Source organism: Schistosoma haematobium, chromosome 1 (genome assembly GCF_000699445.3).
Source record: "Schistosoma haematobium chromosome 1, whole genome shotgun sequence".
NCBI classification, from domain to species: Eukaryota; Metazoa; Platyhelminthes; class Trematoda; order Strigeidida; family Schistosomatidae; genus Schistosoma; species Schistosoma haematobium.
Window position 1 is genome coordinate 64,945,992 of NC_067196.1, and position 24,634 is coordinate 64,970,625.

A 24,634-nucleotide genomic window follows, 5' to 3' on the forward strand; every position below is an offset into this window, starting at 1 on the left:
CATAAAATTTTGCTGCCAATTTAATCTTTACAAGATGAAAAATGAGTAATCACCATATGTTTATATACTTGACCGCAAGCCTCGCTCACCGTGTAAAAGCCAATGCTATGACAGTATACACTAGGGTCCACTTGTTTTGCGTCAGAAAAACCTGGTATTAGTTGTTGACAGCTGACCATGCATGTGGTTAGGATCCTCTCAGAAGTAACACAAAACCTAAGTAAAAGATTGGTCCCAGTATGGTAAAATTTCCTGATGGAACGTTTCCCATGAAAAAAGAATCCATTTTGGTAAACCTCCATGATTGCAGTCTATAGATCTATTATTTATCTAAATCTCAAACCGATCTGTTGATATATTGTTTGTAAATACATACATCCATTTAAGTGCAACATATGTGGTTATGAATGTGAGCTGTACTTGCCCCCTGAATGCCCTGGTACGGCCGAGAGTGGGGAGAGTCCGATCTCCCTCTCGAAATACTCTCACACGGCCACGCGTATACAGCCTCTGCCAGGGAAGTCCTACTCATTGCCTTCTCGTGGCCGGGGTGTTCTTTACGAAAATGAGAGGACGAAAAGCGAATGTCCGGCGCTTTAACCGGATTCCAAATCAATGGTGCACATGGGCTCCAGCATCCTGCGGGAACAAATGGCGTATGAACCAATCGTTGGTCACCGGCTACCATGGGACTGCATCTCCTTACGATGCTCCACTGCCTTGTGGGTTAGACCTTTAGGTCAAAGGCTCGGGGAGTGGCTCCCTAAGAAAACCACCTGCTTCGGTTTGGGCACCCGGGCAGTATCACAGCCCACACACAAATTGATGAACTCTTTATGCCTATGGAAATTACCTTTCTCGCTTTGAAAAACAAACAATTGATTCAGATTATTATCATTACAATTATTGTCATTATTAATACTATTATTATTACTACTACTATTATTGTCATTATTCACCCTCTTTTATACTTATACAGCGGCTCGTCTTTGGTGGAAATTCGACTGTATCTAAACGTCCTCGAGTCACTGTCCGGTTGAAAATTGTATGTTACCACCGAATACGAGGACTGAAGCAGTTTTTCTGAAACCACGTGCACCATTCAAACTGGCTGCCTTCAACGTTCGCACATTTATGCAGGTCGGACAACAGATAGGGCTGGCTATGTCTTTGGAAAGTCTTAATATTGATGTTTGTTGTCTATCCGAGACCCGTATTCAAGACTCTGGCGAAGTACTACAAATTCGATCTCCATCTGTCGCTTTGAAAAGCTTGTTTTACGTGCGCTTATCCGGGGACCCTGTGGCATCTTCGTCTGGTCTTGCTGGCGTTGGTGTCGCACTAAGCGCTAGAGCTGAGGCAGCACTAGTCGATTGGGTCCCCATTAACAGTCGGTTATGTGCTGTTAGATTAGAAAGTTCCATCAAAGTGAGAAGAAATCGGCGTGAGAAACGATGTCTTTTCGTCATCTCCGCCTATGCCCCGACAGATTGCAGCCCGGATGCAATCAAGGATGAGTTTTACCACCAGTTATCAGTTCTTCTCCAGAAAGTGCGTTCGACAGATATTGTAGTACTAGCCGGAGACTTGAATGCCCAGGTCGGGCGTCTAGGCACAGAAGAGAGTCGTTTAGGTGGCCGATGGGGACTCGTTGGTCGCAGGTCAGATAACGGGGACCGTCTACTGCAACTTTGCACAGACCGCAACCTGTTTCTGGCTAGCACTAACTTTCGGCGCAGTCATCGCCAATGTGCCACCTGGCGTCCTCCCTCTGCATCTCAAGCCTGGACTCAGATTGGTCACATTGCGATCAGCTACCGCTGGCGTGGTTGTGTACAAGACTGCCGCTCCTTTTGGAGTACCTATCTGGACTCTGACCATGCCTTGGTCTGCGCCAATCTTGCCTTACTTTTCAGTGGCCAACGAAGTGACCACCACCAAAAGATTGATGTTAGCAAGCTGGTTGCAACTTCTGTTGCAAGTAAGTATCGAACCGAGCTAGCCTCTAGGCTAGCTACCACTCCACCGAAAAGTATAGATGAGCATTGGTTGCAATTGCATGACGCCATGAAAATGGCGGGAACAGTCAGTTGTGGGTTTGCGAAACGTCCCGCTTTTAAGCACTGGGTTTCTCCAGGTTCCTTACAACTCATTGAAGCCCGTCGGTCTACTCCGGCTGACCGTGAGTTTGACCATAAACGAAGGATGTTACGTAAGGAAATTGGGCAAAGCTTGCGTAAGGACCGAGAAGCCTGGTGGTCGATGCGTGCTAATGAGCTGGAAGCAGCAGCTGCATCTGGTAACTACCGGAAGCTCTTCCAGCTCATCCGAGCCACTGGCAGCAAGAAGTCTGGTGTGAGTGAAACAATCTGCGAGGATGATGGGATGCCAATCACTAACATCCATCGACGTCTTGGACGATGGGCAGAATTTTTCGAAGGGCAGTTCAACTGGCCTGCTGCTCCGGCAACATCGGTCAGACTGTCCTGCCCTCCATGGCCGGTGACGACTGATCCACCAAATGAGGAGGAAGTCCGCAAGGAACTCCAACTCTTGAAACGTTACAAATCACCTGGCCCAGATGACTTACCTCCGGCTCTTTTTAAAGATGGTGGTGACTTTTTGACTAAGGAATTGACGACGTTGTTTACAAACGTTTGGGAACTAGAGAGTGTACCAACGTCATGGAATGAGTCGATAGTTGTCCCTATCTTTAAAAAGGGTTCACGTCGTTCCTGTAACAACTATCGGGGGATAAGTTTACTTCCGATTGCGTCCAAGCTATTGGGTTCCGTCATTCTTCGTAGGTTGTTCAAAACCCGAGAAAGATTGACTCGCGAGGAGCAGGCTGGGTTTCGTTCTGGTCAAGGATGTATTGATCATATCTTCACCCTCCGCCAAATGTTAGAACACCGCCATACTTTTCAAAGGCCAACAATCGTAGTGTTTCTTGACATCAGGGCTGCCTTCGATTCGTTGGACAGGACTGTTCTCTGGGATTGTCTATTGAAGAAGGGTGTGCCTGAGAAGTTTATTAACATCCTAAAAGCCCTATATACAAACACCTCAGGCAGAGTGAGGGCATACAACCACCTCTCTCCATTGTTCCATTCGAGCAGTGGGGTTAGGCAGGGTTGCCCAATCTCACCATTCCTCTTCAACTTTGCCATCGATGACATTCTGGAAACAGCTCTGATGGATGTAAGTAATGGTGGTGTGGATCTGTTGCCTGGAGAAAGACTTCTCGACCTTGAGTATGCGGACGATATTGTCTTACTGTGCGATACTGCCCAAGGCATGCAATCCGCACTTAATCAGTTGGCAATCAGTGTCCGTAGGTATGGTATGTGCTTTGCACCTTCGAAGTGCAAAGTACTTCTACAAGACTGGCAGGATTCCAATCCTGTACTCACCCTGGATGGTGAGCAGATAGACGTAGTTGAGAAGTTCGTGTATCTGGGTAGCTGCATAAGTGCTGGTGGGGGTGTGAGTGATGAGATCAATGCACGAATAGTGAAAGCCAGAGCGGCTTATGCCAATCTGGGCCACCTTTGGCGCCTTCGTGATGTTAGTCTGGCTGTAAAAGGCCGGATCTACAACGCGTCGGTGAGAGCAGTTTTGCTCTATGCTTGTGAAACCTGGTCTCTCCGAGTTGAGGACGTTAGACGACTCTCTGTGTTTGGTCATCGCTGTCTCCGAAGGATTGCTGACATTCCGTGGCAACACCATGTCAGTAATGCAGAGGTTCGGCATCGTGTGTTCGGGCACAGAGATGATAATTCAATTGGTGTCACCATCTTGAAACACCTACTTCGGTGGCTTGGACATGTTCTCCGAATGTCGTCCCAGAGAATTCCACGTCGTGCATTATTTGCCGACTCTGGGACTGGTTGGAAGAAGCGGAGAGGTGGTCAGTGCATGACATGGTGTCGTGGTATGAAAGAAAGCTGCAAAGGACTGGCTTCTGTTGGTCCTTCACGACTCCCTGGTTGGGGTCTGAGAGATGGTGCTACACAGCGGCTAGAGACGTTATCAGATATGGCTCAGAATAGAAGCCAGTGGCGATCCTGCTGTAACCTTCTTTTACTTTCTTCATAAAAAGTGGTTGTGTCTCCTTTACGTGAAAGATTTCTTCTGATTGTACCTTTTCGTTCCCTCGTTACTACCACACTACCTTACTCCAATCTCTTCGTCATTGTTCTCTTTTTCTTTTGCGCTCCTTAGTTTTTTTTTCTACTTCTCTTCGAATTCTCATTGTTTTGTGTGGCTCATATATATTGGCGCTCTCTTGTACCAATATTCATGTCTTCAAATAAATAAATAAATAAATAATAATTATAATAATAATAATTCTTTTGAATGAAAGTCCTTCAACTCCGAGGACAGAGTTTAAATGGTTTAGATTTTTTATTCTGGTTAGTATTTTTTTATCAGGCTTATTTTCTGCGGGATGAGGTTTCTGATCCTATGCCCAACAATTCTCCTTTGTGTGGGCTGGAGACCGGCAGTAACCCTAGAAGTGCTACAGGCGGCGTTAAGCATATTGATACTTGTTTGTCATGTGATTTATCTTATAATCACATTCATTGTATGAAAATTAGCAAAAGTATTCCTGTAGTTTTTCATCTACCCAAGGAAATAGCGTTTTTTGCCACAAATAAAGGAAGTGTTAGTTACTCGTTTCCGATATCACTTAATTCCTTCTTAGGGTTATAATTTTCTCCATATCTCTTTTATGCCCCTGCTGCAATCTTTTATACTGGCTTTAACTGTTCTATATGGCCATAATTTTAATCCGACGTTGTTGTAGCTTATCGGTCTGGACATAAAACTGGTGAGTTATAACTGTACATAACTTACTGAATTTTCAATAAAAAAGTAGAAATCACCACTTACTGTTGCATTAGCGCGGATCATATTTCGGTGTATGAACTCACTCTACTGACTTTCTATTTTAGCGCATCTTCATCTTTTGTTTTCTCTCCGTGTGCTGTAGTATTTGTAAAATGTAGTAATCCGTAGCAGTACACTGTAGTCCCAAGCTTTATGTTTTGTGTTCGTTAATAATAAAATACTTTTCAAATTTATGTTGAATTTTAAACTTGTTTGTTAAATGTTTTTCTTTTAGTCATACATTACACTTGTGAATCAATAAAGATGTTTGATACACTTGCGTCTTAAGTGTATCTGCTGAACTTATCTAATGAGTAAATATGTATGGATTTTTTTAGTTACTACTTATGTTTTTCAAAGCTATATCCAATTTTGGTTTCTCGTAATGACATAGTCAAGAATAATTGTATTTCCGATTGCTTTTAGACGCCATCTATTGATTCTAACATCACTCAGAGTCTCTCCACTTTTGAACAACCTACAGACCGGGCAAACAGTTCAGGTGTTTCAAGTTTGTGGCAAGAAGTGGTTGCTCGTCTCGAAGCTTCGGTCGAACAAGATATATGCTCAGATGATCCATTATTAGTAATAAAATCTATTCGGTAAGTTTTCGGCATTAAAAATTGATCAATGTTCAATATTATCTTCTTCAATAGTCTAAGTTCATATTGTTTGAGCTTTTAATATTTCAGGACATTTTGCATACTGTTCACTCACTTGGTTGGTATAGATAGTCCAGAAAAAATTTGTTTACAAGTTCACTGTCAAAAACACAATTTTCCCGGTAACACTTTCAAATTACTACTTTGTTGAAGTAAACTAGATATTTATGTCAACACTTGTTGAATTTCCTCTTATTATATAAAAGGCGTAATGCTAACTTTAAGTAAGCTTCTTTATGTTTAAATATCTATTACGACTGACTGTGAATACAAAAACGCATGCAAACTTTCACAGCCGATTTAAGGACTTCGAAATTTGGTGCTCTAAGCTTTTTACTGACACAAGAAAAACAGCTGCATCTGGCGAGCGTTGTTCCAACTTATTCAATCCACTAGTGGTTAGAAACCCGGTATCTGTAGCGTAATGTGTAAAGTGAATGGCACGCTAAATAACAATTATCAAGGACATTGAGCGGATCACGTTAAGTGACAGTTTACCTGACCCGCAGGTCCAGTAGATCTAACGAGTTCGTCTCGTACCCGATAACTCTCTATGAGCGTCAAAAACAGAAAAGTATTGTTGATAGTTGAAGCTACAATATCTCGGGGATACACTTTCCCCGTTTCTCTTTCGTATGGTGGAGGCAACAGTTTGGTTAGAAAACTGAATACATCTTTCGAAAATGTGTGATAAACTGAATATAGATCTGTTACCTTAGAGATTCATTCTCAATTTTTACTATGTTGATGAAATCGTTTTTTTATGCAGTGACATACATGCTACCAAAATCTAACTTCATCATTTGGCGCACGGTATGTGCCTTTTACTTTTGTTTATCCCTTGTCATCGTTACATCTGTGGGATTACATACATTCGATATCAAAACTGTGTAAGCGATACTCACGTTCAACAAAATTAATTCGGATGTATTAAAAATCATAAGTTATGTTGGTGATATCATTTTAAAACACTAACTTCGTCGACGCTTACATATATTATCCATAGTGTCTTACTGATAATTACTTCTCAACACTTTAGTTGAATAGATAAAGCATATATACAGTCAGCTCGTAACATTATGCTTCAAAATAAAAGGTAATTGTTTTGGGTTACAATATGTCACTTCACAATTATCAGGTGAGATGACTACTACTACTACAGATACAGTTCAAAAAAGAACAGACCAGTGATGTTGTTGTGATTCTGTACTGTGTTCTTCATAAACTGCTACAGATATCTATTAATCAGACAAAGTTTGTATTCATATACGAGCTGTATCCTCTATTACTGATATTCCTCTTAGTATTATTTAATGAAATTTTCCCTTCATTTTTCAAAACATAATCACATCTTATTTTATATTTCACATCTCTTGATCTTTCTGTTGTACCAAATTTCAATTTCTTATAAATAGATCAATGTATTACCGTAAGAATTTTTAAAGATTTCAGACTCGCCTGAAAACCTTTAAAATAATAATATCGAATAGTTTCACAATATTTGGGCGCCGAGTTAATGTGAAACATTAAAGAGGAAGAATGTATTTGTAAAATCTCAGCGAAAGAATTTAAAGTAAATCCAACGGTTTCGCCTGGCAATCTGGTCCAAGCTTTTTCAAGGAAATAATAATAATAAAACACGAAAATTTTTATTTTATTCTTCACAATATCGTTATGTGTTTTTCTAGTACTTTTTAAATATATAATTCCAATTATTATTATTATTATTTTTAATTCTTAGTTAGAGATTTCTATCATAATTTCTCTTTGATATTTTTATTATTTATTAAATATATACCATTAATTTGTATCCGTTATTTGAGTGAAATTCTCTTAGTCATTTCCTTAAAACATCTTATATCTACATAATAATACTTTTAAAACACTTTATCTTTTTTTGTTATTCTCTATAATCAATCGAAAGAAATGCCAAAAAGTGATTTAATTTTCACTTTATAGTGCATCTATTGATTAAAAGGATTTGCTTTTATATATTGTCTGCTTGTTTACATGATTTGTCGAAAAAAAAGTTATTCACGTGGTATCTAGATAGATATAGATAGATATTTGTATCTTATGCACGCATAAACACGTGCTAAATCCTATTGTATACATATTGATTTCAACCGCTATCATATTGTTTCGGTTATATTTACTGAAAGTTAACACGTACAGGTCTGGTTGATCTTTGCAATAACTTGATAGAAAACACTTATCTTTAAAATTTAAGACTCTCTCAGTCCTTCTGTGGAATACAATTAGGTTTTGTAGGTTTTTGTTTCCTACTAAGGAGCTGTTAATAAAACTGTTAGGATATTCTTTAACAGTCGCTTTCAGAATGTTAGGGTTTTTTAAAATAATAAAATATGTTTTACAACTTACTCCATTACGTAGTTATATTACCTCATACTTTTCATTTAACCTGACCACAAACATCCCTTCTCTACAGCAATAAACACCATTTAATCGTCTACCTAATCAAAAAAGGACTCTTTGTTCCATGTTTGCAAATCGGTTTTGAACGGGGGTTATTAAAATTAATAAAATATATAACTCAACTTATTAGCCAAATAAAAATTTTTCTGCTCTATTTGATGCCATACTTTTTACGTGAAGACTAATTTATTGTTCGAATTAAGATAGTTAGGATGGGGTTCAAAACTGCAACCTAATGGCTGAAGGTTGAGTGCATTTTCAGATCAGTTCATTGAATTTATGTGAAGAACACTTTGAATACCAGTTCGACTCAGATTATATTGGGTTTTACCTGCCTAGCACCTGGTCACAGCCTGAAGTGTGAATGAAGATATGTCATTGAACCGCAAGTAGCGCCGAAAATGATATGGCAGATTTAGGTTTGGATAAAATATCAGCTTCTAATGGGTTTCTTTCTTAAGGTTAAAGATACGATTCTTTATGGGATAATTTCACCAATGTTTCAATTGAGTGTCATTCTCGACTGTTACGATTGTGTTTACCACCAAAGAAATTAACTTTGTTTATATGATTCTTAAAATCCAAAGATTCTAATTCCAGTAGCGGACAAACCAGATGTTCATTCATATTATGAAACATATTTGTAGTTACTAGAGTTCTATTTCAAACATATTTTCTAACCCTACAACGGTATTACATAGTTGATCCCTAAATCACTAATGGTAGTTTTGAACAGAACTATCACTTTCTCTATGTCTTTAATTAAATTAAATTGTGGGAGCCTTCATCTGAACTGTCCGTGACGCATGGTTCACACTCAACTTGTTATTCTGGCCTATCAGATACAGTTTCTATTCGGAAACCGTAGTCGAATTGTGGTTTATAGATAATATATTTGCTAGCCACAGACTCTAAGGTCGTTTAAGTTTTATCTAAGTATGGATCAATACTTAAGATGATTTCAAGCTTGTCAAATCTAGAGTGATATTTGGACTGGTTTGAATATCGTAATTTAGCACTAAAAAGTGAAATGTTTTTGTGTCTACCATTTCGTATAACTAATACGATAAACTTTACTAGCAAGTTCAATATGTTGCTAAAGGAATCCTACTATATATCAAATATCTTCAAGCTCATCATTATACTCAGTTCTATTACGATGCTATGAGATATAACTGCTGATAGTTACCAAAAATGTCGAGTTTCGAACAAAAAATTTCTTATCCTACTTTTCAGGAGTCAGAATTTGACTTTATTTGACATCATCTCGTACTGTTTTTCTATCTTGTTGCTTTTAACACTGGAATTTGTAAACAACTTGCCTTAACTTCTATGTCCTGTTTGACATGTTTCAAAAAAATTACATAATTCCTTATGTAAAAATGTTAGGTGTCTATATTGTATCCTATGTGTTTAACAGAGTTCTTATCTTGTGAAATATCTTTCGCCTAAATTTTTCTGGGGAGAGTTGGAAAAAAGAAGTATATCAACGACTCATTATCCTCAGTGCAAGGTAGCTTTGATAATGTTATCAGATTAATTTCGTTTTGAAATATATGTTACTTGTAAGTAGTCAATCTGTAAAAACGAAATTTGATTGTCTTGCCTGAAAGCATCGGGTTGTATGAACTCATCAGCTAAATATACTATCCCGAACTACATAAGCTTGCGTAAAAACCATAAGCCAAAAAATACAGTGAATTAATCGTATCCTACAAAAATTTTAATTCTCACCAAGTTTCGTTTAGTGACGGATACTGATTCCATGCAATTCCTAGCTTTCCTAATAGATATCGTTTTTACTAGAATTTCTGGATGGCTAGTAACCTTTTTCTACATAAAATTAATCCATTACTTCTACGCTTATTTATCATAGATATTTACATAATTTTAATTGTTTTGCGTTATTTGTTGACTATAACAGGATTCTTCGTCAATTCGTTGTGGCTAGTGTAATGAACAAGCTGGTTGTTGGAAATAGCTCTGTTCTTCGTCCTCGGTGAGTGTGAATATTTATTGGTATATAATGATATGTATTCTTATTTTACAACTGAGCGTTGATTATCCAGTGGCAAGGAAAGAGTATATTCCATGAGTATTAACCTCTGTCTTCAGAGCCAATAAGTAAGCAACTTCTTTTTCAAGTTTAAGGATATTGAGTTTCCAAAAGCAAAGGTAGTAGATCTTGTTGACAAAACTATGGGATCACAAACGAAACAGTAATATTGACAAAAAATAACCAGGCATAAATTTGATAATTAAGTTTACAGACATACATGATGTGCTGACAATTAAAAAATCTGGAAATAAACTATGCTGATGGTTTTGAGACGAAAAGCAACTGACAGTCGGAATGAATATCGCAATTCTAGAACTGAAACGTGATTTCTGAGGTACAAATGTCGATAGTCTGATATAGGAAACTATGTTTTTGATCAGATTTCTTAATTTAATTAATTTGATTTGTAATATGATCGTCAGTCACTTACAGAACTTCGGACTATTGGGGAATAGCATCTTATGTATTTCTATTGGCAGTAAATAATATTCAGGTAAGATATGGGATCCAAAGGGGGAAGCAAGTTTACTACAAATGGCACTTTTTTGGGAGACCGAGACTAAAAGTGCAACGGATGTTTTTGATAATTGAATGGATTAGATAAACACCGGTAACCACTGCTTTGGGAATGGTAGTCGTTTAAACAACCTGCATTCTGATTGTTAAGATTATGACGTCAGGGCTTAGGATATTAGGATTAACCGCAAGATCACTCTTAGAATCACTCAAGGCTGTTGGTTTGGTTTGTTTTTCCGGAGACAATTCTTATTAGCTTAAACTATCAATGAAACTCAAGCTGACTTTACGACAGATCAATGTCTGAATGCATAAAACATCTAATACACAATTTTAAGAGCACGAAACCTGATTTCGTACTAGATAATTACTATCGCTGTTGCAAAGTTCTCTGGAAGTTCTACTGTTGTTTGTAGTTTGTTAACTGATGTCTATGTAACCGTCAATTGAACATTGATATGATATAAATTTTTGTGCTAATAAAAGATGCGTTCACAATGAATAATTGTAGTAATTTTATCTGATCATGAATTATTTTACATGTCATTTAGATTTAAATTCCTTTAAAATCAAATCATGTTCTCTTCGTTTATGTCAAGAAGTAATCTTCTTTTAGTTTGAAGTTTTTTTTTGTTAATGGAAAAAGCAATCAAAATAAATGTTTAATCAATGACAGGACAATTATTAGTTTCGACTAGTTCAAAATCATATTAATAAGACAATCTTTTATTCACTTGTGGAGTAATGTTTACAATACTTTTCTCTAAGATCTTGCTGATGATGTCGTTTAAGATGGTGGTGAGAGCTTCGCGACTAATTTTTCATCTCAGGGTACACAACATTAATAACATTTGTCTTTCATACCTGTAATCAAAAACGATCTAATGTAAAACTGATGGCTACAAACCTTCATGATTATGTTTCACACTGTATGTAATATAACACTAATGTAGCTCAGTAGTTGAATGTATATCGATATACTCATCTCTCAGCAGCATGTATTGTTAGATTACTGGTTGTCGATCTCTTTGAATTGATGTAGGTTGAATCTAAGTTGATCATGCTTTACTTGATTTGAAAGCCAATTTTTTAGTTCGTAAAGTCATAACTCCATTCATACATCAGAATTGTGTGATCAAAAAATATAATTAATTGAAGAGATCTCAAGAATTACATATTAAGGACATTTATGTTACAATAATAAATGATAATAAAGCACAAAACAATGAATCGTTGATACATCGAATATGGCTTGTAGTCATTAAACTAAGTTTGTATCGTAACCTATTTAAAGTATATGAATTTGTCGAATAAATTATTATTAGAGGAATTTTACATTTTTTCTTTTCCTAGCTTCACTCTACTTTTATTCGTGCTTTTATTTCTCATTTACTTTTACTTTTTCAACTCTATGCTTATTCATTTTTCATTATCATACATTTCAGGTTGCTCAATTCACTTGGTCGTTTAAATCAATGGTCTGCCACACATATCAATGTATGTATTGACTTATTTGGCTTGGTCAACAGTCTAGTTCGAGATTGTTCTTCATTGTCAGAGGATATTCTTAATCACCCGGAACTTTTGACTAATTTCATGAATTGTAAGCTATTATTATTATTATTATTATTATTATTATTATTATTATTCATTGCGACAGCTTTTATAATTGTAGTGTTTTTAAAGCACATCAAAATGATAATGATTAGGGATGTTGTTCATTTTCACCCGTAAATAACACTTTATAAGTTGGTTACACTTATGAATAGGCTGACAAAGTGGAAAAAAATGTAAAAGAAAGAGGAGGCTATTATGAAATGACAAGTGCGAATAACTGCTTCACCATTTTATTGATGTTTTTCTAATATTACTTTATAATTACTTATTATATATGACTGAAGTTAGAAATTATCGCTAGTATGCACAGTGTCTCCTGTTACTTAAAACAGACAAGTAGTTTTAATTTATTATTCATGTTGTTGTAAGCTATTTGTTAATAGATAATTGATATCATTCAAGTTAATTTAGGGAATTTGTTTTGTCCAGAAGTAGTTTTCGCTATTTTGTAATATTTAGAAAATTCGGAGAGGCAAACTGAAAAACTGTGTATTTGATAGTGTACATCCTCAGTCTCTTTAGGGATTGAACTTTAGGAGCTGTACCTGTTGTTGGTTGCAAGTTGATGTAAATTTATCGGTGAGGTTTCCTAGCTTCAGCCATATTTCAGTCTAATTAACGTCATTTCGTTTAGAAAAACTGTCTTCATGCTGATGCAATTCTTCTAAATTATCAGCGTGTATTCTACATTATTGACTTGTCTTAGAAAGATAGGAACCAAATGATATTTGTGTCATGCATCATTTCTCTGCTAACGTACATGGCTCACTGAATGCATGAAAGAAAGTTAAATTATGTTTCATGAATCGAATGAAGTTTAAAAAAATACTATCCATCGAATTCTATTCTAGTGATTTAATATTCATACCTTGCTGACGAAATATAGAACTCCTAGTGTCCACTTTAAAATAAAAACTATCGTGTCTATCAAGGCAAAGTAAAACAAATTATTAATGTTTCCTCATTTTCTCTAATTGTTAAAATAAACTAAACAAACTATTTTCAAACATTGTCTTCTTAAAGCATGCTGCATATTATATCATATATATAATAGGCTCCAGGATACATGTTTATGTCGTTCGAATTTTGTTGACTATATATGCATGCATTTCACCGAGAGTAAATAAATCCCTTTTTATAGTAATAGTTAGTATACTTTTTGTCTACTCTCTCTCTTTCTCTTGCCCACACACATCTACCACATACACTGTTGCGTAGATGCCCTTAACAGAAAAGTAGTACAGTATTTACTTGACTATATAATAGTTGTATAAATATAATGATTACTCCTTTTAGTGGTGTGGAAAATACTGAATCAAAGTGAGAAAATAATTTGGAAACTTATTGTAACAGTGCTAACTTACTTATGATAAGCATAACCCTACCTTTTTTATTATTAGATATTATTTATAAGACAGATTAATGAGATTATTTCTGTAAAATATTGAATGTATTAATCCGATTTTCTAAAAAGCTGTTACTTGAATAATTCAATAGACAAAATCTTACATTTTATCTGTCCTTTTATATCTCTTCAAGGCAATTTCTACTTAATGTACTATTTTGTAATAATTACTTAAGTACTATACCTGTAATAAGAAGTATTTGGTACATCTGTTTGTAAATTTATATTATTTGTATGTGTAGTATGCTTATATTTTGAAATATGTGGAAAAAAGTTTACCATTTATGTATGAATTTATGTTTATTATTGATACTTTTTAAGTATGAGTGTAACTAATGGTTCACGAGTGCCATGACAAGGTGTAGTAGAGACTTTGGATGACTTAGGTTTACAGACTAAAATGGATTTAGTCATATCCTATTTATATCTGTTATTTATTTATTTAAATAATTTACCATAAATAAGATTGTACAGCTTAAGTAGATGACATTTTCTTCGCTGAATTATCTTTAGTTCTTTCTAGAATGATGTTTATTAAATCAAGAGAACGCCAGGAAAGGGTTTCAGGATGGTAGATTCATGTAAAGGATTGTTTAGAATATTTCTCTCTCTCAAGTATACCACGATAATACGTTAATACAATAATAAAACTGGTCACTTATATCATAACCAGGATTCACGACCCATAATAGAGAACCAGAGTATAGACCAGATAATACTTTATTTAACAATTGATTGATCACTGGGTGGTAATCAATGTCATGTATTTCAGGTCCTTCTTAGTGCAGATCGAATCCTATCGACCAAGTTACAATGTGGCCATTAGTCTAGGTGACTCGATATAGCGTGCACTATGTTAAGATAAGATGTTGGTTTCTGTTGACTACCTCCAACCTCCGTCTTACTTTATTCAACAGAATTAAAGGCAGTCAGCCTCATTGAGTTCACAGTAGAAATCAATGAAAGAAAAGAAAATCGTATATTTAATATTTAGTAGGCTAATTACCTGTTTGTCCACGCTCAGTGATCAATCATCTTTCAGTTTCATTATTACATAGTTAATTAAACTTAGAGTTTAACTTTATACACCTTTGAGTTCGTTTAATCATTTTGATGATAATTAGAATAATGTCGTGTACAGAACAACATGAATTCATTCAATTTCTTAGTCTCCCGTAAACTAAAATAACCACAAATATATAATCAATTAATGAAGTTAAGAAATATGTATAACCTAAAATAACTTTTGATGAGAAGGAAAAAAAAGTGGTCATGCGATATTCAATAAAGGAGTTTTCCATCCATGAACTATTGTAAGATCGATGTCTTGTTTTGCCATCTAAATATAACAAATATCATTGCTGTTTGTTCGGATCAATGTAACAACCTACAGTTTAAAATTCATTATTTCCTGTTTATATTATAAGTTCATTATAGTTTCAGAGAAGTCTCAGTATATAATGAATTTATTTTACATCGAAATTATGATATTTTGTAAATTAATGAATATTCATATATCATTTGGTCATTATCCTGTGACATGTAACCTGTTGTAGATTAGGTCTTAAAAAGGATAACATTCCTTACATCACCGATCTAATTCAGTAACGTTAATATCCTGCAAAGATGATCACTTGCATTAAATTAATAAGATCTGTAGCATATATGTATATATATCATTGTGTATTGACTACAGTTTAAACTGGTATAAGCATTACCTCCTTATTCTTATTCCGAACGGTCACTAAATTTTGATAGAACAATGAGAAAACGGAGTTCTATCAAAATTTATAAAAAGGACTAATTACTTGGTTTAAATAAAATGATGCAGGTTCAATATCTTTTGTCTTGCCTTATTCTTTTCCTCTTTTTATATATATAGTAATTTTAAGTGAGAAAACAGATCCGATGGTTCGTGAAGCAGATTTATTATTCCTGCGTAGTCTTTTCAGAGCTGGAGACTTGGGTTCAGTAGTTGTACAATCACCTCGAGAAAAAATTGCTATCGTAAGTTAATTTTATATAGTCTTTTCTTATTATTGTTCGCACTGTATACTTTGTGTTATAATCTTTCTGTTGTATTGTGTTGTGTGCTACTTATATTGACATAAGTAGTATGTGATGTTAGTCATGAACAGAAGGTCTGGCAGCGGAGAGACAAGAGGATCGAACAGTAAAGAACGGAAACAGAATGCAATTTGTATGAAAATGCAAGAACAATGAAGTCTGAGTCATTTTGAGACAATTGGTGAACATTTTGCAAATTAAGCATTTACTATATGATTGTTAGATTTTATTAACAAGTCCTATAATTTTGTGTTAAGCACATTCGATTGTCCCCACTGATGTTCGTGTTCACTACAGTATCATCATGTTTATATATATATATATAGTCCAAAATCTTATTATCTGATTAACCTGCTTATTAATATATAACTAACCTTCATTGTGTACAATCTGTTATTACAGTAATTTGTATTCTAAATTCACATGGTAATGTTTACTTCAATCTTCCCACTAATGTTTAGGACTGCAGTTGAAACGCGCGTCCTGGATTCTACTGCTAGCCACTATCCATCTTTGCTTATAATGCTTGTGAATTAAGGCAATACTCACAATATGCACATATGGCAATAAGAGAGTGATCAATTGCAGTTCTAAACATCAATGGGAAAATTCAAGTAAACAATACAAAGTGAATTTAAACTTCACCTCACTAGACAAGCAAGTGGCTATCAGGATCCAGTAGCTAAGTGGATAACGCGATGGTATATGAAGTGAACGGTACTGAGTTCGAGTCCCAGAGTGGACATCAACTCTGAGATGCAGGTACATTCAGCTGACGAGTCCCAAATAGGACGGAACGCGCGTCCTGGATTCCACTGCTAACTACTATTTATCTTTGCCTATAATACTTTATATTCTGTTATCTATATGAAATCCAATTTATTGATCTTTTTTCTTTGTTAATCTGAAGGAACTTTTCACAGAAGCGACATTACAAGTATTGATCAATTCACTTTTATTCAGTTTTCCCGATACAATTTCGGAGTGCACCACCACCAACAATAGCAACAATTCGGTCTTATCATCCAATCAATCTGCCCTTGTATTAACAGCAAACGCTAGATGCTCACTTATAGAAATTTTATCCGTATTATCTACAAGCTGTGAACTAGCTGAACGTCTTCATCGATGCGGTGCATTGAATTTGTGCCATCAAATCATCATGTTCATTTCATGTAGGCATCGCCTCTGGTCAGGTGATCAACCCAAATCAAACTCAATGGATCGAGGGAAAACTCTATGCAATCGTATTGGTTGTAATCGTACTATTAGTCCAAGTAACCAACTGGTATGTGGTTGATGATTCTCTATATCCCCTTTCTCTTACTCCTGTTTCTTTGCTACACTTTATTATTATTATTATTATTATTATTATTATTATTATTATTAAGTTTTGGTAAGATTTTCTATGGAAGTATCACACTTAACATTTATTAATTGTTTCAGTTGTATTTCTACTCAACATGAAGTTAGTAATCAATCTATCATCTAATATTTCTAGATATTTTATATGGAAACAGGCTACTTATATTAGTTAGTTGTTTCAAGTATGGTATCTTGCGTTAATATATCTTAATAAAGAAATAGTAGAGATTGGCTATTTTTCTTTTGATATATCCAAGTATATGCTTCGTTCAAAAGTATATTGAATTAGGGAACAGCTGGTATAATTGAAATTATTCATGAAAGTGTAGTATAGTACTCCCACTACTAAGTATAGTAAATTCCTAATTCAAATCATAGTTTCCCTTCATAGGTCAGATAATAAACCATGTATCATATCCATGTACCATGAACAAGGAATTATTTTGTTAACTCATCCTAGTTAATTTAACATGCTACTGGCAATTTTTATCCCACCATTAAACTATTCTATGTATATATAAATAATATTGACATAAGTATCATTTCTGAATATTTCAGTATGGTGTAGAGTTATGTATGAAATATACCTTGGTACAGTTTTGTTTTTAATAAATTTGTAGTTATCCTGGTAGTTTGATTCTTGTTACATCGTGCAAATTGCAAATTTACTGACACTTTTTTGATACACACCCTACACTCTTCTGCTTACTGTATCTTACAACTTTGATATTCAAATAAAGTTTAATCTGTTAATAGTAGTGAGTGGTGTATGATTTACATTTGCTTATTCTCCCAACACTAACGTCATTAAATCATGCAGTTCAAAATAGAATATTTATTCAAGCTTCATCAGAATTTTCCTTCGTGAATTATTGCACTGATTGCTGATGTCTAAATAATTTCAAATGATCTTTTGGAGTGATAATGACACACAGATTTGATTTAATTCGTCAATATTTGGTAATTATTCTATTTCGAGTTATAATATTGTAAAAGATAATAATATACACCCACTGAAGACAGATTAATCCAAGAGGAGGTTCTATGATAGTTTCATTATCCTCGTTACTGAGTAGCCATGTGAAGATCTATGTACCCATCTTCAAAAAATGCTTTTAGTGTAGCCACGTTTGTGTTTAAGAGTTTAAAACACTAGTCTTTTACACAAACAGAAGTAGATGTAACAAAATTGGCATCTGCAACCTAATGATATTAAAACCCTGGTGCTGTCGAGAAGCTACACTTGATAAATTTATTAATATTAGTAATTTCCTACTTACTAAGTCAATCACATTATATATTGATAAAATATTTTGTATTAAAATGATATTTTTAATCCTTATATACATTTATTCAGTTGATAATTTATCTTCTAATAGCTATTCAATTAGCGTTTGTATATTAGTTCTCTGAATAAACTATTAGTTTGATCAACTCCATGCTTCTAGTAATTTTGTCAATTAATACTTATATCATATTGATATTGTTACTCTCATAATCAATCATTTCATTTATAATTCCCTTTTTTCAGGCTGCTAGATTTTCACTGAAATTGATGTTACATCTATTTTTCCATTTACCAAATGCATTAGATTCATTTAAAAAAAGTAAGCCTGTTTTAATAGACATGTCGTTGTTTTACTTCTGCTTTGGAACTTAAAAATTTTCTTGTTCATTTAACCAATGTTCTTTGTATATTATTAATAGATTCTATTATTATCCATTAATAAACGTATCTTTATTATTATTATTAACTATTATTATTATTATTATTATTATTATTATTATTATTATTATTATTATTATTATCTACGGTAGTGTTTTTTCTGTTTAATTCAGTTTAACGAAATTCTCGAGTTTCACTAAAAATTAAATTTTTACTCAATATTACTGAAATGTTGACCTATTTGCAATTGTTTCTAATGCAGCACTAAAAGTTTATTTCGACTGGCTGATTGCCATTTCAATACACCTGCAGGACTTGCTTGGTTTACCTCAAAGATATACAGCGACGATGATTTCGTTTTATCACTGAGATAGTGGCTAGAGTTTGGGATCTGAATGTAATTTCGTCAAAATAGTCATCCTAGTTTGTAAGGAAGAACAAAATGCTCTCACTCTCTCTTCAGTTTGATATCTAACTGCATAGAGAAGGTCGCTGATTGATGCTCAGAGTAGAAAACCAACATTTTTTAAGCTTCAGTGTTTATATGTCTTGGTACATTAATACCAACCACTACATATAGCACAGCTGACTGTAATGTCTTTTTTAAAAGAGAATCTCAACTAAAAGCTGTTCATTGCAAAGCTCCCGAAATAAACCACTTTTTCTTTCCTGGATGTTATACAAGATGTATGACTTTACCTTGCAATATTTTCGTTCTGATTATTGGGAATACTGCCATCTTTTATCGTTTTACCTCTACACACATTACCATTAAGTTTCCTCATACCTCTAAACGTTACCTACCATTCGATAATATTATTAATGATGTTGGCTGATTCCAATTTATTAATCTCGTATATATCTTTATTGGTTGATTCATATTTATCACAGAAAGTATAAAATACCTTCTAAGTAAAATGTCGACTTTTGCTTTTAAATCATACTTCACGATTTGTTATCCTATCCCATTTCGAATGCATTTTTTCAAAACTTTTAAAGAGTTAACACAATGATATGTGAAACTGTCATCAGTTATTCTTTAAATTATAATTAGAATAATTCAATGATTGGCTTTCATATGACACTAGCGGGGCTGATATTCATAGTTACTTTTATTATCATTTGTATAGGCTTACATCACGAACTGATCTTAATAAAACGACTACTGGAAACCAGGGGGTACTGGGTAATTATTTCTTTCTGGTATATGACTCATCAAAAGTGCGCTTCGACTTAATTAGGGATTGGATCCGGAACCTCTAGATCTTGCGGCGAACCCTTAACCTTTAGACCATTGCGATGACATCCAGTGGTTTACATGTTTAATTTCAGTTGGATTGCGATACTACCCGACCATCTTCCAATATAATTGGTATGTAATTGCCCCACACCCAGCGTGGTTAAATGGCACTATTCATGACTTCCTCCGAAAATTCCGGGACTTACTTACGCCTGTTACTCCTCGTGAAGGAGCATAGGCCGCTCATCAGCATTCTCCATCCAACCCTGTCCTGGACAATCCTTTCTAGCTCCGTCCAGTTGTAATTCATCGTTTTCATATCTGCTTCTATCATCCGACGCAATGTGTTCTTTGGCCTTCCTCTTTTTCGCTTCCCTTCAGGATTCCAAGTTAGGGCTTGCCTCGTGATGCAGTTTGACGATTTGCGTAATGTATATCCTATCCATTCCCATCGTCTTTTCCTAATTTCTTCTTCAGCTGGAAGTTGGTTTGTTCTCTCCCACAGAAGGTTATTGCTGATGGTATCCGGCCAATGGATGTTGAGTATCTTGCGTAGACAGTTATTTATAAATACTTGTACTTTCTTGATTGTGGTTGTTGTAGTTCTCCAAGTTTCAGCTCCATACAGTAGAACTGCCTTGACGTTCGTATTGAAGATTCTTACTTTGATATTGGTTGAAAGTTGTTTTGAGTTCCATATGTTCTTCAATTGTAGGAATGCGACCCTTGCTTTGCCGATCCTCGCCTTTACGTCTGCATCGGACCCTCCTTGTTCATCGATGATGCTTCCCAGGTATGTGAAGGACTCTACATCTTCCAGAGTTTCGCCATCAAGTGTGATTGGATTGCTGTTCTCCGCTTTGAATTTGAGGACCTGAGTTTTCCCTTTGTGTATGCTGAGGCCTACTAATGCAGAGACTGCTGCTACACTGGTTGTCTTCATCTGCATCTGTTCGTGTGTACGTGATAGGAGGGCTAGGTCATCTGCGAAGTCCAAATCGTCTAATTGATTCTGAGCTATCCATTGTATTCCGTGTTTTCCTTCAGATGTTGAGGTCTTCATAATCCAGTCGACCGCCAGAAGAAAGAGGAAGGGAGAGAGTAAACAGCCTTGTCTGACTCCGGTCCTTACTTGGAATGCATCTGTCAGCTGTCCTCCATGCACGACTTTGCACTGTAGTCCGTCGTATGAGTTCCGGATAATATTGACAATCTTCTCAGGAACTTCGTAGTGTCGAAGAAGTTTCCATAATGTCCTCCTATCTACACTGTCGAATGCCTTTTCATAATCAATGAAGTTGATGTATAGTGATGAGTTCCACTCAACTGATTGTTCGACGATGATCCGTAGTGTTGCAATTTGGTCTGTGCACGACCGATCCTTACGGAATCCAGCTTGTTGATCTCGAAGTTGGGCGTCTACTGCATCCTTCATCCGGTTCAGCAACACTCTGTTGAAGACTTTCCCTGGTATTGACAGTAGTGTTATGCCTCTGTAGTTTTCACATTTGCTCAGATCTCATTCCTTTGGAATCTTGATGAGGTGTCCTTCTTTCCAGTCCATCGGCACTTGTTCCTCCTCCCAAATCTTTTTGAATAGAAGATAAAGCATGCTTGTGGTTGCTTCGATGTCTGATTTCAGTGCTTCAGCTGGTATGTTGTCGGGTCCTGCTGCTTTCCCGTTCTTGATTTGTCTGACGGCCATTCTAATTTCTTCCGTCGTTGGTGGGTTGACATCTATAGGAAGATCTATGTGTGCTGCTTCGATGTCCGGTGGATTCATTGGAGCCGGCCTATTCAGGAGTTCCTCGAAGTATTCTACCCATCTGTTACGCTGTTGTTGAATTTCGGTGATTGGCTTGCCTTCTTTGTCTTTGACCGGCCTCTCTGGTTTACTGTATTTCCCTGCTAGTTTCTTCGTTGTATCGTAAAGCTGTTTCATATTTCCTTCTCTAGCAGCTTTTTCTGCCGTCGTTGCTAGTTCTTCCACGTATTTCTTCTTGTCGGCTCTAATGCTCCTCTTCACTTGTTTGTTTGCTTCTATGTATTCAGCTTGTGCTTGGACTTTCTCTGCTCGTGTTCGGCTGTTGTTTATTGCTGCCTTCTTGTTCTTCCTTTCTTTGATCTTGTCCAGTGTTTCTGTAGAGATCCATTCCTTATGATGGTATTTCCTTAGACCCAGAACCTCTTGACACGTTGAAGTTAATGCTTCCTTGATGCCTTTCCAGTTGTCCTCCATACTAGTTTCTTCTTCTTTCAGTAGATCTTGTAAGGCTTGGAACCTGTTGTTGAGAGCTATCTTGAATTCATTGAGTTTGTCAGTATCTCGAAGGAAGGCTGTATTGAACCTTTGTATTGCCGTTTGTCCACTTGTCCAGTTCTTTTTTAGCTTCAGTTTCAAATTGGCTACAACTAGGTGGTGATCTGAAGCTACGTCAGCACCTCTCCTGGTTCTCACATCTTCCATTGTCCTTCGGAATTTTTTGTTGATGCAAATATGGTCTATTTGGTTCTCTGTAGTGTGGTCCGGTGAGATCCATGTAGCCTTGTGTATACGCTTGTGTGGAAATATTGTGCCTCCAATGACCAATTTGTTGAATGCACATAGATTTGCAAATCTTTCTCCATTTTCGTTTCTTTCTCCCAGTCCATGTCGTCCCATAATATCTTCATATCCGGTGTTGTCTATTCCGACTTTGGCATTTAGATCCTCCATCAGAATGGTGAGGTCCTTTCTTGGGCATTTCTCAATGATTGACTGCAGCCGCTCGTAGAATTGATCTTTAATTTCGTCGTTGCTATCGTTGGTGAGTGCATAACATTGGATAATATTCATTAAGATCCCCTCCTTCTTTGTTTTGAATGATGCTTTGATGATTCTGGATCCATGAGATTCCCATCCTACAAGTGCATTTCGTGCTACTTTGGACAGCATAAGAGCGACTCCCTGAGTGTGTGGAGCATTGTCCTCTTCGTGACCGGAGTATAGCAGCATCTCTCCCGTAGCTAGCCTTTTCTGTCCAGCTTGCGTCCAGTGGGTTTCGCTGATTCCCAGTACTGCTAAGTTGTATCTCCTCATTTCCATTGCTATTTGACTGGTCTTCCCGGTTTCCCACATTGTTCGAACGTTCCATGTACCTATAAAAACTTTTGCTCTGGTTGTTAGAAGGGGCATCGGCCTCGTGGCTTCCGAAGGAACTCGGCTTTCACCATGAAGCGTCATAATTCTTCTAAATGAAGACCTTCTAACTCCTAGGGCAGAGTTAAAATGGTTTGGATTATTTTTTCTGGTAAGCGTTTTTTTAGCGAGTTAGTTTTCTACGGGATGGGGACGCTAACCCCATGCCCAACCCTCCTCCTTTACCCGGGCTTGGGACCGGCAGCAACCCTATAAGAGCTACAGGCGGAGTTGAAAATTCCGGGAACTACCTCACAAAATCAGTCACTAGTGAGCACTTGATTGCTGTTACTTTATAAGGTTTTTGTTGATATTCTTAACTTTAAGTTCTCATCAAAAACTGATGTTAAACAATCGCTGAAAGCCTGGAAGTACTAGACAACTGTTTCGTTCTAGTACCGCACTACTTGGCAGTGCACAATTTCAAGCCACCTAGTACCGTTTTCACAATCCATGGATAACGTTGAGGCAGATAAAGTATATTCTGTCTCAATCTATCGTCTCTAGGATTAGCTTTTCACACCCATCTCTTGTCTAGAAGGAAAAAAATTTAACTCATTACAAAATTTGATCACAATTACTTGTTTCAAATGAGTTGTAATTTTAATCGTCTTTGATAAATCTCTGCTACATAATTAAATTCCCCGTAATTAGCATGTACTTTAATTATAGCAAAGAGTGTAACACGCTAACATTTAATTACGCCTATTGATCCATTAAATAGATAAGTCTCTGAACTGAAAAAAATGTGATTGGAATTTCGATTGCCTGTATCTCAGTCAGTCAGTCATCTACAACGTAAGACCAGGCACATATGCGTCGGTCAAAATTACCATGCCTCATTAGCACAACAATATTAACATCGAATTCATAGATGTAATTACTTCAGTTGTAATATATAAAAAAACAATTGCATATAAGGATATAATACAGGGAGAAAGAATTCGTTTGTAGAAAGGAAGGGTATAAATTAATTTTATCTCATGGTTTATGGGAAGACAAATAGTGTATACACCTACACCATTGTGGTCGATTCTGAACCATGTCACCAATAGTCCAACTACTGGTTACGATAGTCCTCGAACCTTAGGTTTGCTGCCTTTTAGTCTTACTGTCTTTCAACCGACTGCCTGGCATGGTAGTGTGGTGTGTGCTACTTATATTGACATAAGTAGTATATAATGCGAGTCAGGAATATAATGTATGGCATCAGAAGATTGGGAAGATCAAGAAAGGAAGAACCGGAATAGAAAGCAATTAGTATAGAAATGCAAGAACAATGAAGTCCGAGACAACTATTGGACATTTTGCAAATTAAGTATTATTGTATGGTTTTTCTATTTTAGCAAGTAACTATGTAATGTTATGCTAAATGTAGTTCGGTTGTCCTCACCTGTGTTCTCCTTCACTACAGTAGGACCTTGATGAAAGATTGTTCTAGCCAGTATAGTCCGATTAGGTCTATCTCGGTACAAAACTTCTTTATTCCCTATTTTCCAAAAAGACAGATTTCAAAAGTTTGGACCAGAC

General features: G+C 35.9%; 1 protein-coding gene across 1 annotated transcript in view; it reads left to right on the top strand.

Moving 5' to 3' along the window:
- The first annotated feature begins 4,387 nt into the window (after window positions 1–4,387).
- Window positions 4,388–24,634, top strand: part of MS3_00001869 (uncharacterized protein) — a 50,853-nt gene continuing 30,606 nt past the window's right edge. Inside the window, exons 1-6 of the mRNA XM_051209374.1 lie at window positions 4,388–5,495; window positions 9,916–9,990; window positions 12,012–12,169; window positions 15,471–15,595; window positions 16,566–16,943; window positions 18,552–18,627. Of these exons, the coding sequence (XP_051074827.1) occupies window positions 9,947–9,990; window positions 12,012–12,169; window positions 15,471–15,595; window positions 16,566–16,943; window positions 18,552–18,627 (781 nt within the window). The 5' untranslated portion in view covers window positions 4,388–5,495; window positions 9,916–9,946. The remainder of the gene's footprint in view (window positions 5,496–9,915; window positions 9,991–12,011; window positions 12,170–15,470; window positions 15,596–16,565; window positions 16,944–18,551; window positions 18,628–24,634) is intronic.